At 40.1% G+C, this 15,641-nt stretch overlaps 3 protein-coding genes across 7 annotated transcripts in view; all 3 read left to right on the top strand.

Annotated features, from left to right (window-relative positions):
* Positions 1–3,302, top strand: part of ADGRG7 (adhesion G protein-coupled receptor G7) — a 59,025-nt gene extending 55,723 nt beyond the window's left edge. For both annotated transcript variants that reach the window (XM_072969016.1, XM_006208043.4), the window contains one exon: positions 2,511–3,302. In XM_072969016.1, the coding sequence (XP_072825117.1) occupies positions 2,511–2,771 (261 nt within the window). In that variant the 3' untranslated portion in view covers positions 2,772–3,302. The remainder of the gene's footprint in view (positions 1–2,510) is intronic.
* Positions 1–15,641, top strand: part of LNP1 (leukemia NUP98 fusion partner 1) — a 311,204-nt gene that overhangs the window by 203,211 nt on the left and 92,352 nt on the right. The gene's annotated exons all lie outside the window — the stretch shown is intronic.
* TFG (trafficking from ER to golgi regulator) overlaps positions 15,012–15,641 on the top strand; it is a 31,257-nt gene continuing 30,627 nt past the window's right edge. For 2 of the 4 annotated variants that reach the window (XM_072966553.1, XM_072966542.1), the window contains exon 1: positions 15,012–15,321. The gene's annotated coding sequence lies outside the window, so the exon portion shown is untranslated. The remainder of the gene's footprint in view (positions 15,322–15,641) is intronic. The other 2 variants (XM_072966549.1, XM_072966538.1) reach the window with 1 other exon arrangement.

Below are 15,641 nucleotides of genomic sequence, written 5' to 3'. Positions count from 1 at the left end.
TAATATATAATCAAACCCAGGAAACTGACATTGGTACAATCCACATACATTATTTACTTACAGGCTTTAATCCCTTGAAATGATGGCTTTATTAATTTAACTATGAATTAAATAAATACATATATTTTTATCAAATAAAATAGAATTATTGTAGTTTTGTAAATTCTTTTGTCCCTTTTTCCCTTGTACTCAAAAGTTAACTTTTCATGTGTACAAGTTTCATCTCCTCAACTAGATAATCAGTTCTATAGTGCAAGAAACATGCTTGTGTGATTCTTTCACAGTAGATGAAAAGCCAGGTGAAATAGTGTACACCACAAAGAGGATGCTTCTCTAGAGACCAGATTTTTCATGTCCCCCAAACAAAACTTCTCTCCCTTGAACAGTCAGGTTGGCCAGTGACTACTTTTGTCCTTCTAAAGTCCATGTCCCCTTGCACGCTTCCTTGTGTCATTAAAGCCTTCTTCTGAGGAGTTAGGTACCACCTGTTGGGTATATAAGTTTATCTTCCTGCTTTTGGACAGAGAACTCATCTATCTCTTGCCAATATGTATTGATTTTCTTAGCCAAACTCTCAGAGTTATCTCACCAGAGCACTAGAAGTCTCCTGTATCAGTATTTCTAGGATATGATTCAGGAAATACATCCTTTTAAGGCTTGGGGCCCTATAGCTGCCAACCTAGGAGACATCCAAGGATTTTTAAAAAATAACTTTTTATTTTGAAATAGTTTAGTACAAGAAGTTGCAAAAATAGCACAGAGTTCCTATGTACCCTTTGGCCAGCTTTCCCCTATGATAATGTCCTGTATAACATCACCAAAATCAAGAAATGAACGTTGACACAATACTCTCAACCCAACTATAGATGTTTTTGATTTGTTTTTTTTCCACAAAGAATATTAATGGGAAGTTACAACAGGGGTCTTTCAAATGCTATAATACACTTTACATTATCTTTCTATTACAGTTACAAGTGAGAGCCTGGAGTGTATTGAGCAGAGGCATTTTGGAGCCAAACATATAGTTCAATTCCAGGCTCTACTGATTACTGGTTGAATAATCTTAGGCGAGTTATTTTATTTATCTGAGCTATAGTTTCCTCATCTTTAGCATAGGGATAGTTAAGGTTTATTTTACAGGGTTGATACTATGATTAAATGAGAAGGATTAAATAATAAAGATTGAATTAAAAGCAAGTGTCTGATATTAATAGGACTTCAGTAAGTGGTAGATTTTATTTTAAAATGCATAGAAAATAGTTCTCAGTTACTTTGTGGCTTAACTCCTTGTGCACATTTGGTCTTCATATGTAAAGTACAGAAAAGCAATGGGTAGAAGTGCTTAAAATTTTTTTTGTCCTTAAATGCACCAAACTTCTAGTTATGTTACTAAAAGCCCAAGAAATGTAGAATCACAGAATTTTAGAACTGTGAGAAGAATTAGGTAACCCATAGTCAATCTGCCTCTGTTAGGAAATTGAAGATCATAGGTGTCAGAAAAAGAACAAAGTTACTGTGGTGTACTAAAAAATTAATATTTAGTCTTTTGTCCTCAGTTCCCAGCACATAGCTCCTTTAATCCTTGGAGTCCCCTGAGTGATGGGTGTTTTTTGTATGCTAATAAGATGACCAGTAGCTGGGGCCCCAAGATAGCTTTAGGATGGAGACTGGTCGCCAGAAAGACCAAGACTTGATTAGAAGCTTAGGACTTCCAGCTCTACCCACCAACTTCCAGAACGAGAGAGGGGTTGGAGATTAAGTCAGTCACCAGTAGCCAATGTTTTAATCAATCATGCCTGTGTAATGCGATTACATAAAAACTCCTAAATAAAGGTGTTTGGAGAGCCTCCAGGTTGGTGAACAGTTTGAAGTACCGGGAGGGGGACACACTGGAAAAGGGCATGGAAGCTTCCTGCTCTTGCCTATAATCTCTTCTGTTTGGCTGTTTCTGACTTGTATCCTTTATAATGAACAGATACTAGTAAGTGAAACTCCTTCCTGAGTGAGTTCTGTCAGTCTTTCTAGCAGGTTGTCAAACCTGAAGTGGGGAGGCTGTAACCAGGTCGACAGAAGTGCGGACAACCTGGGGACCCAACACTGGTGACTGGCATGTGAAGTGAGGGAAATCTCGTGGGACTGAGCCCTTAACCTGTGGAGTCTGATGCTAACTCTGGGTGGTTGGTGTCAGAACTGAACTGAACTGGAAGACACCAGGTTGGTGTCCCAGTTGGTTGGTGTCAGGAGGTAAACAGAAACCTCATGGTTGCATAGCTAACATTTGGCAAATGGGGACCTGAACTCAGGGCTTCGACGTACATTCTTCCATGTAGCACTTAGATATGAGAAGAACATTGCCTCAACCCTCTGAGACAAAAAAGTACACAGCAGCTGCTGGCTGGGAAACTCAAGTTCTTGTGCATGATGAGAAGGGTGGCAAGTGAAATAAAATCTCTTCTCTGATTCTATATCTCAATACTTATCTAATATTAAACTTTGATTCTATCTGCCAGGGGTTGCAGATTTTTTTCCTTTACACGGTCAGAACAAAAATCTTCCAGGATGAAGCTTCCAAACTGTTGAAGTCATTGTCGTCATCCACTGGGAGAGTGAAGGCGCTGCCATCCATGACCACCCTGAGGCTGCGCGTGAGGATGTACAACATGCTTAGGGCGTTTCCAGCCCTGAATGAACACTTCAGGCTGCTGGAGCCATCTGAACTTAACGAGGACGAGACGCACTCTCAGAGTGACCAAGCAAACCCAAGCACTTAGACAGTGAAACTGCTGCCTCTTGTGGTCCTCTTTATTCAACTCATGTAAGTTTCACTTTTTCTACTTCTTTCCTTTATTACCCTGTCTCTTCCCAGAAAATCTCCCTAGGTTTACTTTGCTCCAGGCTAAGAATCAGGTAAAACTTGTTGTTTATTATCATCAGGGATAATAGAGTTGGCAGTTTTTCTGTTATTCAATAGATTCTTACCCCAATGAGGTGAAGAATTCTACTCAGCATTCAGAATAATTTGACTATCATTGTTCCCTGTACCATAGTCTATGTGACACCTGTGATAAAAATGTAGAACCTAAAACAAGTTCGTTTACAATTTACTGAAAAGGATGTGAAGAGAAAAATTTACCTGCTGGAACAAAATGACTCCTGATGAACACTGCAGGGAGTTGCTTGTAGGTATCATATTTTTGATCTGTGAATATTTTAAACTTGTATGTGCTTATGATTTTATTTCCAATTAAGAATTTTGCAACAATTTAACCTTCTGTTAAAAAAGCATATTTTGTGTTCAGAAGAGTTCGCCCTATGAGAAGTAGGCAATGAGATAGAGAAAAATTAGCCAGTTACTAAATAAAGTGTCTAGGTAATTCCTTCCACTTCTTTATCTGTCCTTTTATTGATGAAATGACACTGAGACTCAAAAAATGAAGAGTTAGTCACAGTCACCCCTTATGGCTTTTAAAAGATCTAGCTACTCATGGAGTTTCAAACACTTGCATTATGAATGGCTTTCTAGATAAAAAATGACCTCCCTTGGGGTGGGGAGCACTCCCGCTGGACTCAGGAGGTACAGCCTTTGAATTGCTGTGTTCTGTTTTGTCATAAACTAGGCAGCTGCTGTAAGTGCCCTGATCTAAGGGACTAACAAATGTCACGTGAGCTGCGGCATATCCTTCTTACCACGCTTTAAAGGACATTTTTTTTTAATATAAATGACTGTTGGATTTCTAGGTGAGCCAAGAGCCTATTGCATTTGTAGTATAATTGAGACTTTAAAGGACAGCGGGAAAAAGTAAAAAGAATATAGATGTAAAACAGTCCTCAGAGGCCAGTGTTTTTAGTGGTGTGACACTGCTGTCCCTAGATAGGAGCTGGACTTTGGGAAAGTTGTAAGATGTAGTTGACCTACTGTATGTCCTGAAATTTATATTCAGATGAAAATAAACCTGAAGTAAAGGCCACTTTAAATGTGAAAAAAAAATTACCAAAGAGTCCCATTTAGCCTGAGGGTGGTTTTAGTTTTCTTTGCACTTTTTTCAGCATTCTTGGGGGTAGAGCAACCAAAATTCCACATAATGTTCCTGGAATGGCTGCACCATGAATGTGCGAGCTTTACATGCGTATTGTGGAGGATAAGCCAGGTGGGTATTGCTGTGGCCCACCTACCCTGAAATCCTGCCACTTAGAAATAATTCTGTTGTGTTAAGCCTTTACCTCATGCACTGGTTAGGAATCTGTTTAGTGATAGAGATCCAACTCAGATTAAGTGTCACAGGATTTAATGGCTCAATTAATTGTAAAGTCCAAGGGCTGAGTGGGGTTTTAGGCAGGGTGATTATATGTTCTGGTTTGCCTGAGCCAGTCGCAATTTGGTCCTGTTGTCCTGACTTAAGTATTATCAGCAGTCTCTTTTCCTTTCAAGTGTTCTGGTTTGGGACATAAAATATCCACTAACTTTAGGTGTAGAGTTCAAATGCAAGGAGTTCAAAGAAAGTGTAGGGATTCTCTTTTTCTCTCCGTTTCGTGGCTTTTTGTCCTTCTGTTTTGACTTCATCCTCACACTGAGTTTTCATGGCTGGAAACTGGCCGCTGGCACCTCCTTCCTCCTGACCTACAGCTCCACATTGGGGTCTCCCATTGGCTGCAGCCAGGAACCTGTGGGGCTCAGTCACCTGTGATACAGAGCAAAGCAGGGCCAGGGAGAGGAAAGGACCAAGGAGCTGGCACACCTTGACAGTTGTGTGCCCACAGGCATTATATGCAGGGAATGTTGACCCAGCCTGGGTCATATACCCACTATGGAGTGGAGGGATGGGGGATGAGCTGGTTGACAGGATGTCCTGGAGCGGAGAGTGGACAGTTACACTGAGGATGGGATGCTGGCAGCAAAACATTGAGGTGGTCCCACTATATCTTCTGGCAAAATATGAGTACGTCTTGGGAAAACAACCACTTGCAGGCTTATCAATCATTTCCCTTACTCTGAATGAGCCTCTTAGATCCTTGGCTGAGCAAGATTTGAATGGGGTGGGTAAGAAAAGGGAGAAATTATTTGGAACCTTGGAAGTTGAAGAGCAAGGATAGGGACTATAGGAGCCGAAGGCTAATGTTACTTAAAAAGACAATTGTAGGAAAGACAGACTCAGGGTACTGCAGAACTGGTTTTCATGGTATTCGGTGGGGCCAATGTTCCCTGTTTCTGGTTTACTTTGTGTGAAAACAGTCCCCTGTATCCTTCTTAGTTGTGGCAGCATATGTAGTTTCTTCGGGGAACAACCACCCGGACCTTTGATTTCCTTTTCCTGAGTCATAACTAACAGTTCAGGGCTCTCTGTTTAACTGTCAGAGTCTGGATTGCTTTTTCTCTTACCCTTTCCATTTTGAAGTTTATCTTGCCTCTTTTTTTTCTGTTACCCACAAAGGGAGATCATTCTCAAGCTCATTGCTCTGTTTGTTGTTGCTTGGTATTCTTTGCCAGCGCTTGGGAAACCTGGTCCAAAAGTGCTGACTGGATCATACCAGTCTATCAACCACTGGAGCTTTCTGGCTCTGTGGAGCCCCCTTAATATGATGCTGGGACCATCAGTACCTGGTTCCTCAGGTGAGGTCGAAGACAGAGCCACCAGCATTGGTTCCACTCCACAGGGAACAGCGTGCAGGGCTGGGGCTATAGAGGGAGGGGCCAGTTACTAAGAGAGGAAATGGCTTCCTGTTTCCATGTGTAAAACACCATGCTAACCATGTTATGGCAATTTTAGAAGATATTTACAAAGTATACTTTTCCAAAAAGCAAAATTCATAATTCCCTAAGGTATCAATAGTGTCTGTTTTTCCATGTTCCCTTATGCTCTTTGTTTGAATACAGAAGAATTTAAATAGCTATAATAATAGTAAATGAAATTTTAGGTACTTTCAGTTAAAATTAACTAGTTCTTTTAATAATTGTATAATTTAACAAAAGTTACAAAGTTGTTCTATTATTGGATAGCTAGATCAGTTTTTAAAATTGTAGTGACATATGATTAATAATGAACATTTTTAATATTGTAATGACATATGATTTTTCCTTCTTTTTAATTATTTCCTTAAGATAAATTCTCAGGATTAGGACACAGGTGTCAAAGGAATGGGCATATGTTTAAGTTCCTTGTATAAATTACTGTATTGTCTCAACAACATTGCACTAATTTATAATGTCACCCACATTTGGAGTACCATAAACATTTTTTATACACTGTTTACTTTGGAATTTTATTTTTAAATTGTATGTGTTGTCCATTTATCAATTGAACTGTTATTTTTTTCTCATAAATTTATATGAAAGCTTTTCTATTATGGTTATTAGCACTTCAACTATTACATTTGGTGAAAATATTTCCCCTTAGTTTATTGTTTTCCTCTCTTTTTAATATAATGAAATACTCACTCTGCATTTTATTCAAAAATACCCAAAAGATTTATGGAGCATTTAGCATTTCTTGACTTTAAATGTCTTTATACAGGCAGACCGTTTTGTGTTGAGGAATATATTAGGGATTACACAGAAACTTCTAAAACGAAGAACAGGGCCATAAATATGCCAATGGAGGCCAAATGAATCCTGTATGACAGACACATGACATCTCTAACCCTTCATTATAGTGTAGAGCAGTTGGGTGGGGTTCCATGACAAAGTTATTTTTTCCTCTCATATATGTTCTCTGTCTCTTTGTGTCCATCCACCTTTTTTGAAAATAAAACACTAAATCTTGGAGAAGATTAGCAATTATTTGTTCTCACACACACACACACACATACACACAAAACTCGGAGATTCAAATGTTACACATCCATCACCTGTATTACTTCATTTAAATATAGGTAACCTATTACAATGTGTATTGAAAAAAATATATGAAAGTTGCTGAAAAGCTAAGTAAGGAAATCAGGAAGAAGAGAAAATAATCATAGGAGCAAAAAGTAAGAAGCGAGAGATGAGATTAGTACCCAAGGAACATTCATAACGGTCTTGAATTTTTGCTATGAGTGGGCCACAGATTAGACCATAAGCTTCCTAACACCCAACGTAAATAGAGAAACATGATCACACAGGTCACATATCTCTTAACAATTCAACAAACAATACATTTCTTGGGAAAAACACAATGATTTCAATACTACTTGAAATTGGTTATTGATACATTTTCTTTTTCTTTTTAAATTTTAATGTATATATAATTTATTGAAGTATAGTCAGTGTGCAGTGTTGGATTTTTTAAAATGTTGAAGTAGTTTTCCTTAATTTTGGTTATTAGAGTTAATTTTCTGTTTTGTTTTATTTTTTATTTTTAAAATGAACTTTATTGACATATAATTTACATGCAATAAAATACACCCATTTTAAGTGTACAATTAGATGAGTTTTAACAAATGTGTCCACCTGTGAAACCACCGCCTTAAACAAGATTAAGAATATTTCCTTCACCCTGTGATGCATCCCTCCCCAGCTAAACCTTTCACCCATCCCAGCTCCAGGCAACCACTGATCTGCTTTCTACTACCATAGATTAGTTTTGTCTGTTCTAGAATGCTGTATGGATGGAATCACACCCTCTTTTTAGTCTGGCTTCTTTCACCACAGTGTTTTTGATACTCATCCATGTTGTGTATTACAGTGGTTTGTTTCTTTTTATTACTGAGTAGAATTCAGTTGTTTGGATAGACCACGTTTTGTTTATATATTCACCAGTTGAGAGACATGTGGTCATTTCCAGGTTTTGAAAACTATGAATAATACTGACATAAACATTCTCCTAAACTCTGTGTGTGGACATGTTTTCTCTTGAAGTATCGAGTAGTAGAATTGCTGAGTCATAGCGTAAGTGTATATTCAACTATATAGGAAACTGCCGGACAGTTTTCCAAAGTAGTTTTACCATTGAGCAGTAGCAATATATGGGGGTTAGTATTTAAAGTCCTGAATTGTTTCAAAAAGTAGAAATAGGTCATAAATCCTTTTTGCAAGCCATTGACTGTGTTTCCGAAAAATCCCATTGCTTGATATGTTGGCCCTTTATTTTAACGAAGGAGAAGGAGAAGAAAAGCAATGCAGAGTGGTGTGATCTAATACTGTCATCTCTTAAAAGCTGTATTTCCCAGGGAACTATAGTCCAATTCTTATCTTCTTCCAGTGGAGTTTTGTTACACGTGGAAGTATGGCATTGATAATGTGCTGAACTTTGATACAAGCTGCTATGAAACCCAGTATAACAATTGAGACCTTCCGGACCTTCGTAATAACAAAAAAGAAGATTGATTTTTCTGCCATAGTACTTACCAAGCAATAGCAGACTTGGGAAGCATTCTGGACTGGGAGTTGTGGTCCCAGCTACAAGTTATGTCACGCAAAGCAAGACATTTGCCTCTCTAAGCATATGTTTACACTGTATCTTTGTAATGGGCAGCACTAGGTGAATTCTAAATTCTGTAGCAGCTGTAAAATTTTGTGACTCTAAATGCAGGCTGAAATTATTTTGAAATCAACTTAAAATATTTTTTCCATCTATGCATTACATGAGTATATTTTCCTTAAAAAAAGAAAATAAACTAGAGCATACCAAAGTCTCAGCCCCCTTTTCTCCTCTGCCTTCCCCTTCTCCCCACAGTTAACCACTGAAATAAGTTTGCTGTGTATCCTTTCAGATTTTAAGAAATACATATACATGAAATTGTATACCCATTGAAAGTCATAGTCTAGTGTGTGTGATTTTTTTCTCTTGTTTTACACAAATGCTATAAGGATCTGATTTGGTGGTCCCAAGAACACCCCCAGGTTCAGTGACTCACTAGGAGCACTCATAAGATTCAATGTAAGGTTGTATTCATGGCTATGGCATATTACAGAAAAATAATATAAAGCACAATTAACAAAGGAAAAAGTCACATGGGGTGAAGGCTAGGGGAAGCCAAGTGCAAGCTTCCGAAAGTTCTCTTTCAGTGTGGTCCTGCAAGATGTGCTTAATTCCTCCAGCAATGAAATGCTGTCTACCAGGGAAATTCATTGGAGACTCAGTGCCCAGGTTTTTATTCAGGGCAGATCACAAAGGCACACTCTATCTGGCAGGTACCAACATTCCAGACTCCCAGAAAGTAAGCAGGTGTTCAGCATAAACCACATGTTTGTACAGTTTAGGCACAGTGCACCCTTCTTACCAAAGAATAGTGGGATTGCTCTAAGTTCACATCTTGCAAGCAGGTCTTTCTAAGAATAGCAGTCTCAGGCTGCTATGTTAACTCTCTTTTGCATGGTAACATGACTTTCTTAAACTTGCTTTTTTCACTCAATAAAATGTTTTTGAGATCTAACTGTATGTATGTGCACATTTCCTTTAATTGCTCTATAGTCTTTTACTTGAAAAAAACGTGCTGATGGGTATCTGTGTTCTCATGTGCAAGTTTTTTCTCTGGCACCCTAAAAGTGGGATTGCTGGGTCCTACAGGTTTGGGTATATTAGCTGCTGATAACTATTACATACTACCTTTTAAACAGTTTGTTTCAATTATGCCTCCACATCAAAGTATGAATGCCTCTTTTGCTATACCCTTTCCTATAAAGTGTTATAAAATTTTATCCAATATGTGAAGCATGTCATCTCATTGTGGTTTTATTTTGCTTTTTTATTATGAGTTAAGTTTTTCTTCATTGAAATTGTGTTTTGAAAACACCCTGTTTAATTATGCATTTATATGGAGGGACTAAAAGCAAGGTCATTGGCATAAATGTTAGATTAGAGATGCAACCATCTCCAGGTACAGAGTTTGGTTTGACAGGTATGACTTCTAGAGTCTGACATCTAGGTTTCTGAAAAGAGCTGAAAAAAGGCTACTCTTAATCAAATGGAATTTCCTGAGATCTCCTCGTACATCTGGGGCACTATTCTTTCAATCTAAACTCTGACAGAGTCCACCGAGGTCACTCAGCACTGTCTGCAGGAGACATAAGTGAAGAAAAGTAATCAACTTCAGATTACTCAGAGATAAAATCCTCTACTGCTAGGAACTCACCAGTGATGGCTGCTCCTTGTTTCTGGAAGATTGCTCTATAAAATGGTGAGGAAATTAATTTTCTTTCTTTCACTTAATAAATATGTATTGAATATGTAGAGGGGCCGTACTCTAGGAATAAAAAATCTAGGAAGAACTACCTTCAAGGAGCAGTTTCGCTGAAGAGAGGTGGATGTAGAGCCCCATGGTAAGGCAGAAACATTTTAGACTATCCGCAGATGTGCAGCCGGCAGGTCAGACTGAAGGATTTTGCTTAGCTGGTGCTAAGAATTACTCTCAGAGGTATACAGTGAGAATATCATTCTTTTCTCCTTTGTTATTTCTGCATCGGGTAGCAGCTTCCTTTGTTTACACAAACAGATCTTTCTGTTTGGCCAATATTAGGGAAGCTCAACTGACCAGCTGGCCCCTATTTGGTCCTCATGAGTTTCCCCTTCTGTCTGGCGTTCTCCTATTTAGCTGACTACTGCCAAAACAGCTGATTCTCAGGGAAGGACATAACTTCTATGAATTTCTCACCCAAGGAGGAACTTACCATTTCTTTGGTTTCACTGAGGGTAGCTGAGATGATTGAAATTATCAAAATCATTTGTACTAATTACTAAAGGAGAACATTATGAAACAGAGGTTTCATCCAACTTGTTTCCAAGGCTCATGGTCTTTGTCCCACTTCCTATCCAGTTGAAGAACCTTCCTTTTTCATTCTTAGGATTTCCCCCCTTCTATTTGAAGAGTTCTAGCCACACAGACTTCAGGAAGAAAGAGCAGGTGGTAGGTAAGTGAGTTGACTGCCTCTCTCAAAACCGCAATACAACTGTAACCCTTCTTCAGATGTCTGTGAAACTTGGACAGTAACCTTCAAATGCAGAATCCTCATTTCTCCCCTTGCTACAGGTGAAGCCAAAGTATTTCCTTACACTACTTCTCCTTTCTTCCCACATTTCAACTGTCACATTTCTAATTCAGGGTTATTCCTGATATTTGTTTCAAACCAAATTTACCTGGACATAGGACAGAGGGCCAGGTAATCATGAAGTTCAATTTACTCTGGTTCAGTACTTTTGTAAGCTCCACACACAAAACAGAGGGTAAGGTATTTTTTGATTAATAGCAGTTTAAAGGTGTGCTTATAGAATTCCTAGAACAGTCTTCTTAATGGTTTGATTGATGCTTATCCCAATAAATGTGATCATAAGTGCTTAGTAAATGACAGTAATATGACAGCCTTTCTGGTTTCTCTGATGAAAGGCAGCAGTAACTAAAATCAGTGTCTACACATACAGAGGAAGAAATCATGTTCTTGATAAGGGTGTTAAGTGGTTCAGTTCAGGTTATTGCTTTGTGGCCCATTATCACCTGTGTTTATTGGGAGCCTGAGTACAGAAACCTGTATCAGCAACTGTGGGCACATTACAGAAACAGCAATAACTATTTCATTGACTCAACGACTACTCATTGCATGCCTACTAGTCACATAGGGCAATCAATGCCAGATGCTGGCAGGGATAGGGAGAACATATAATCACTGCTCTCAAGTTGGGTGGGGTCGGGGTGGTAGTAATAGGATTATAAGTGAGGATACAGAACAATCACATAAGATTTCATAAAGAACTAATTGTCAAATATTTGGTACAAAAAGTCAGGGTTATAATGTAATCTTTAATGTCTTCAATAAGACCACAAAAAGATAGCATTTACACCGCCCCCCCATCTTAATGATATGGAAGGTTGGCATTATTTTATTCAGCTAAATATTTGCATAATCTACCATTCAGCAATCCATGTATTAGCATATAACTAAGATACTATCATACAAGAGACATACACAAGAATGTTCATAGAGGCACACAGCAGAAACTTTTGGGAACAACCTAAATACACTTTGATAGGAGAATAGATAAAAATTTGTGGCATACTTCCGCAAAGGAACTATTCCTCCAAGAAAACAAATGAACTTTTAGTTTTATTTATTTTTTGAAGTATAGTCAGTTTACAATATGTCAATTTCTGGTGTACAGCATGTTTCAGTCAGTTTTCATTCTTTTTCACTATAGGCTACTACAAGATACTGAATACAGTTCCCTGTGCTATACAGTATAAACTTATTTTATATATAGTAGTTAGTATCTGCAAATCTCAAACTCCCAATTTATCCATTCCCACTCCCTCTCCCACTTGGTAACCATAAGTTTGTTCTCTATGTCTGTGTGTCTGTTCCTATTTTATAAATAAGTCCATTTGTGTCTTTTTTTTTAATTCCACATATGAGTGATACGGTATTTTCCTATTTCTGGCTTACTTCACTTAGAATGACAGTCTCCATATCCATCCATGTTGCTGCAAATGGCATTATTTTATTTTTTATAGCTGAGTAGTAGTCCATTGTATAAACATACCACAATTTCTTTATCTAGTCATCTGTTGATGGACATTCAGGTTGTTCTCATGTCTTGGATATTGTATATAGTGCTACTATGAACATTGGGGTGCATGTATCTTTTTGAATTGAGAGTTCCCTCCGGATATATGCCTAGGAATGGGATTGCTGGATCATAGGGTAAGTCTATTTTTAGTTTTTAAAGGAATCTCCATCCTGTTTTCCATAATGGCTGCACCAAATTACATTCCCACCAGCAGTGTAGGAGGGTTCCCTTTTCTCCACATTCCCTCCAGCATTTATCATTTGTGGACATTTTAATGATGGCCATCCTGAATGGTGAGAGCTGATACCTCATTGTAGTTTTGATTTGCATTTCTCTGATAATTAATGATATTGAGCATTTTTTCATGTGCCTATTGGCCATTTGTATGTCTTCATTGGAGAATTGCTTGTTTAGGTCTTCTGCCCATTTTTGAATTGGGTTGTTTTTGTTGTTGTTATGTTGTATGTGCTGTTTGTATACATGGGAGAGGAGCACATAGGGAATTATAGTTTATTGGTAATATTCTAATCTTTGGGTTGGGTGTTGATTTCCGACTGTTCATTATGCTCTTAAATCAATTTTTAAATGTAATCATTATATGTGATCAGGAACAGGAAAGGTCACTGAAGTTTTTGTGGATAATTTAGTATTAGACTGAAACAAGAAAATGGGCAGGATATGATTTGGTTATAAAGGTATTTATAACCTAAAGGAGGCAGTTTGACAAACTGAGATGATAATTTCATGTGCTCATATGACATATAAATAAACTCAAATATCCTTGATTTCATGCCCAATCATGGTAATGTAAGCCTACATCCAGCTGGATAGCAAGAGGCAAAATCTTCTATAAAGTTCTTCATTGAAAATTTAAAAATGTATATTTCTGGAGAATCCTAGGGGAATATTTTAATTGTTGTAAAGATGTCCTTGTCCCATGTCACCTGAGCCTCTGATCTGGCTTCCAAATGATGTTTTACTCTCACTTCTTGCCTTAGGCAGCTCTTGCTTCTGCTCTGACCTGAGGAATAATCACTCCCCTATCTTTCAATTTCCCCAGTGGTAGGTGGGAACAGGTTTTAACATTAAACAAGATTTCACTAATTTTTGAGGATGAAGCATGAGGGAATTACAACATAAAGATCCCTAAGCTGCTTTCAGAGTCCACAGGCCCTAGCCCCTCTGGAAGACCATCCTATGAGTGCCTCTCTTCCCAGCTTCCAGCTGGCCCCAGTGTAACAGGGATCAGTTTATTTTTCCTTAATGGCAAGACTCCTGGGTGAGTGCCCCTTTCCTGGGAGCCTAGCGAGAGGAAATTCCCCCCTCCCTCATTCCACACTAAGCTTCTCCTTACTTCCTGCCCCAGGGTCTGACCTCCCTTTAGGAAGACTGACAGTGGTATTAATTTGCTTCTTCAGGAATATTTTACCTGTGTCCGTATTTGTGTGGTTTTATTCAGTCTCAAACCTTTTCAAAGACATCAGAATATTATTATTGGACTGCAGTTCATTTCTCCAAATCTGGATGACTCAATTCTAAATAACAAGCAATGAAGAACAGTCTTTGGAGAAAATGTGGAACTTTTTTCATTCTTTCTGCAGTCTTCTGCTCCCCAATCCCTGCAAGCAACTGCTCAAAGAGCAATACATACATACAGCGTTGGAAAATACATTTCAGAGGCAAGAGCATTCTAAACTCACATATTTCACTCTCAAACAATTTTTCAGAGACTTATAACTGCAAAAAGATCACACTCTTTACAGTACTAAAAGAACATACATTCTCATCTGAATTCACTTTACCTTTCTGGTGAACAATTGGGGACCAGGTAAGTTCAAATTGCTTTTTGCTTGCCTCCGTTTTAGAAGGCAGAAGTTCCTTGCAGCTTTTAAAATAACACTACCCATCCCCCATCCCCCCCAATTTAGGCTTCAGTCTGAGCCAGGGAACTTCTTACATAAACACCTGTATTCAAAAGAAATGCTTTCGGTGAGAGAGAGGAAGAGTGCGTAGGGTACGCTCCAAAGTCTCATTTCCAAAAAGGCTTGTGGAATCTTTAATCAGCATTAATTTCCCAGCCTTTACCCTTTACCCACATACATTTGTCCTGTTTTGTAAACGCAGTTGGGAACTCCTTGCTCACAAACTGATTCATTCCATTTGCCAGTACATAGCTTGGCAGAACGTAGGCGCCCAGTAATGAATGAATGAGTTTGCAGAAAGAAGGCGGGAAAAGGGTTAGTTTTTTTGAGAGATGACTAGGAGATCTACAGTGGCCACAAAGCAACAAAAAACACCCAAACTTGGACAAACGCCCACAATTAAGCGGTTCTCAGGGTCCAAAACAGCAAATTACGCCCCGCCCACGGGGGAGAGACGGGAAACGAGCGTTCAGGAAAACCGGAAGTGCCTGGTCACGCCCCGCGCATGCGTGCGTCCGTTCGGCTCGCACTTCCTACACTGGGTCATCCAGTGAGAAAGCAGGCATACGAGCCCCTGCAGGCCCCGGCGTCAGCCCGCCCGCGCTCCCCGCCGCTGCGCATGCGTTTTGGGTTGGCCTGCTTGCTGTGAGGCGGAGCGAAAGGACAGATTTTCTTCTTGTTCCCGCCCCTCTTCTTTCCCCACCTGCCACGTACTGGGCCCGAGCTCTCGCTAGGCTTGGTGGGTCCGTGCGATTGGCCGGGGCCCGCGCGAGCCTGCCTGCGAGGTGCGGCGGCCCCGGAGGGCAGCCGAGTGGGCCGGGACCGCGGCCTGCCCCCAACGCCCCAGAGCCCAGCGGCGGCGGCCTCGCACGGGTCGGGTCAGCGGAGCCTCGCGCAGGGGCGGCAGCGGCGGTCTCAGCAAACCGGTATGGCCGCTGGAGACGGGGGCGCGGCCAAACTCTCGGGCAAGGCGGGCCGGGAGACGTGGAAATGCTGGCAGGGCCTGGTTTCTAACCGGCTCGCGCCGGGCGGATGGGGGTCCCAGGGGCCGTGGGAAGGGGCTGGAGGCCCGGAGGAGGAAGGCCGGGCGGGGCTTCGCGTGGGGGAGGGGAGGCCAAGGCTGGGGAAGGGAAGGAGTGGCCTGCTGGCCACCGTGGCAGCGTAGCTGGCCTGGGGGGGTTGGGGGTGCTCTAGGGGGTGTTTGGGCCAGCAGGTGCGCTTGCGCCGATTCGGCCTGGCTCCAAGG

The sequence above is a fragment of the Vicugna pacos genome, chromosome 1 (genome assembly GCF_048564905.1).
Source record: "Vicugna pacos chromosome 1, VicPac4, whole genome shotgun sequence".
NCBI lineage: Eukaryota > Metazoa > Chordata > Mammalia > Artiodactyla > Camelidae > Vicugna > Vicugna pacos.
Note: the sequence above shows the minus strand (reverse complement) of the source record. Positions and strands in the feature narration are given on the sequence as shown.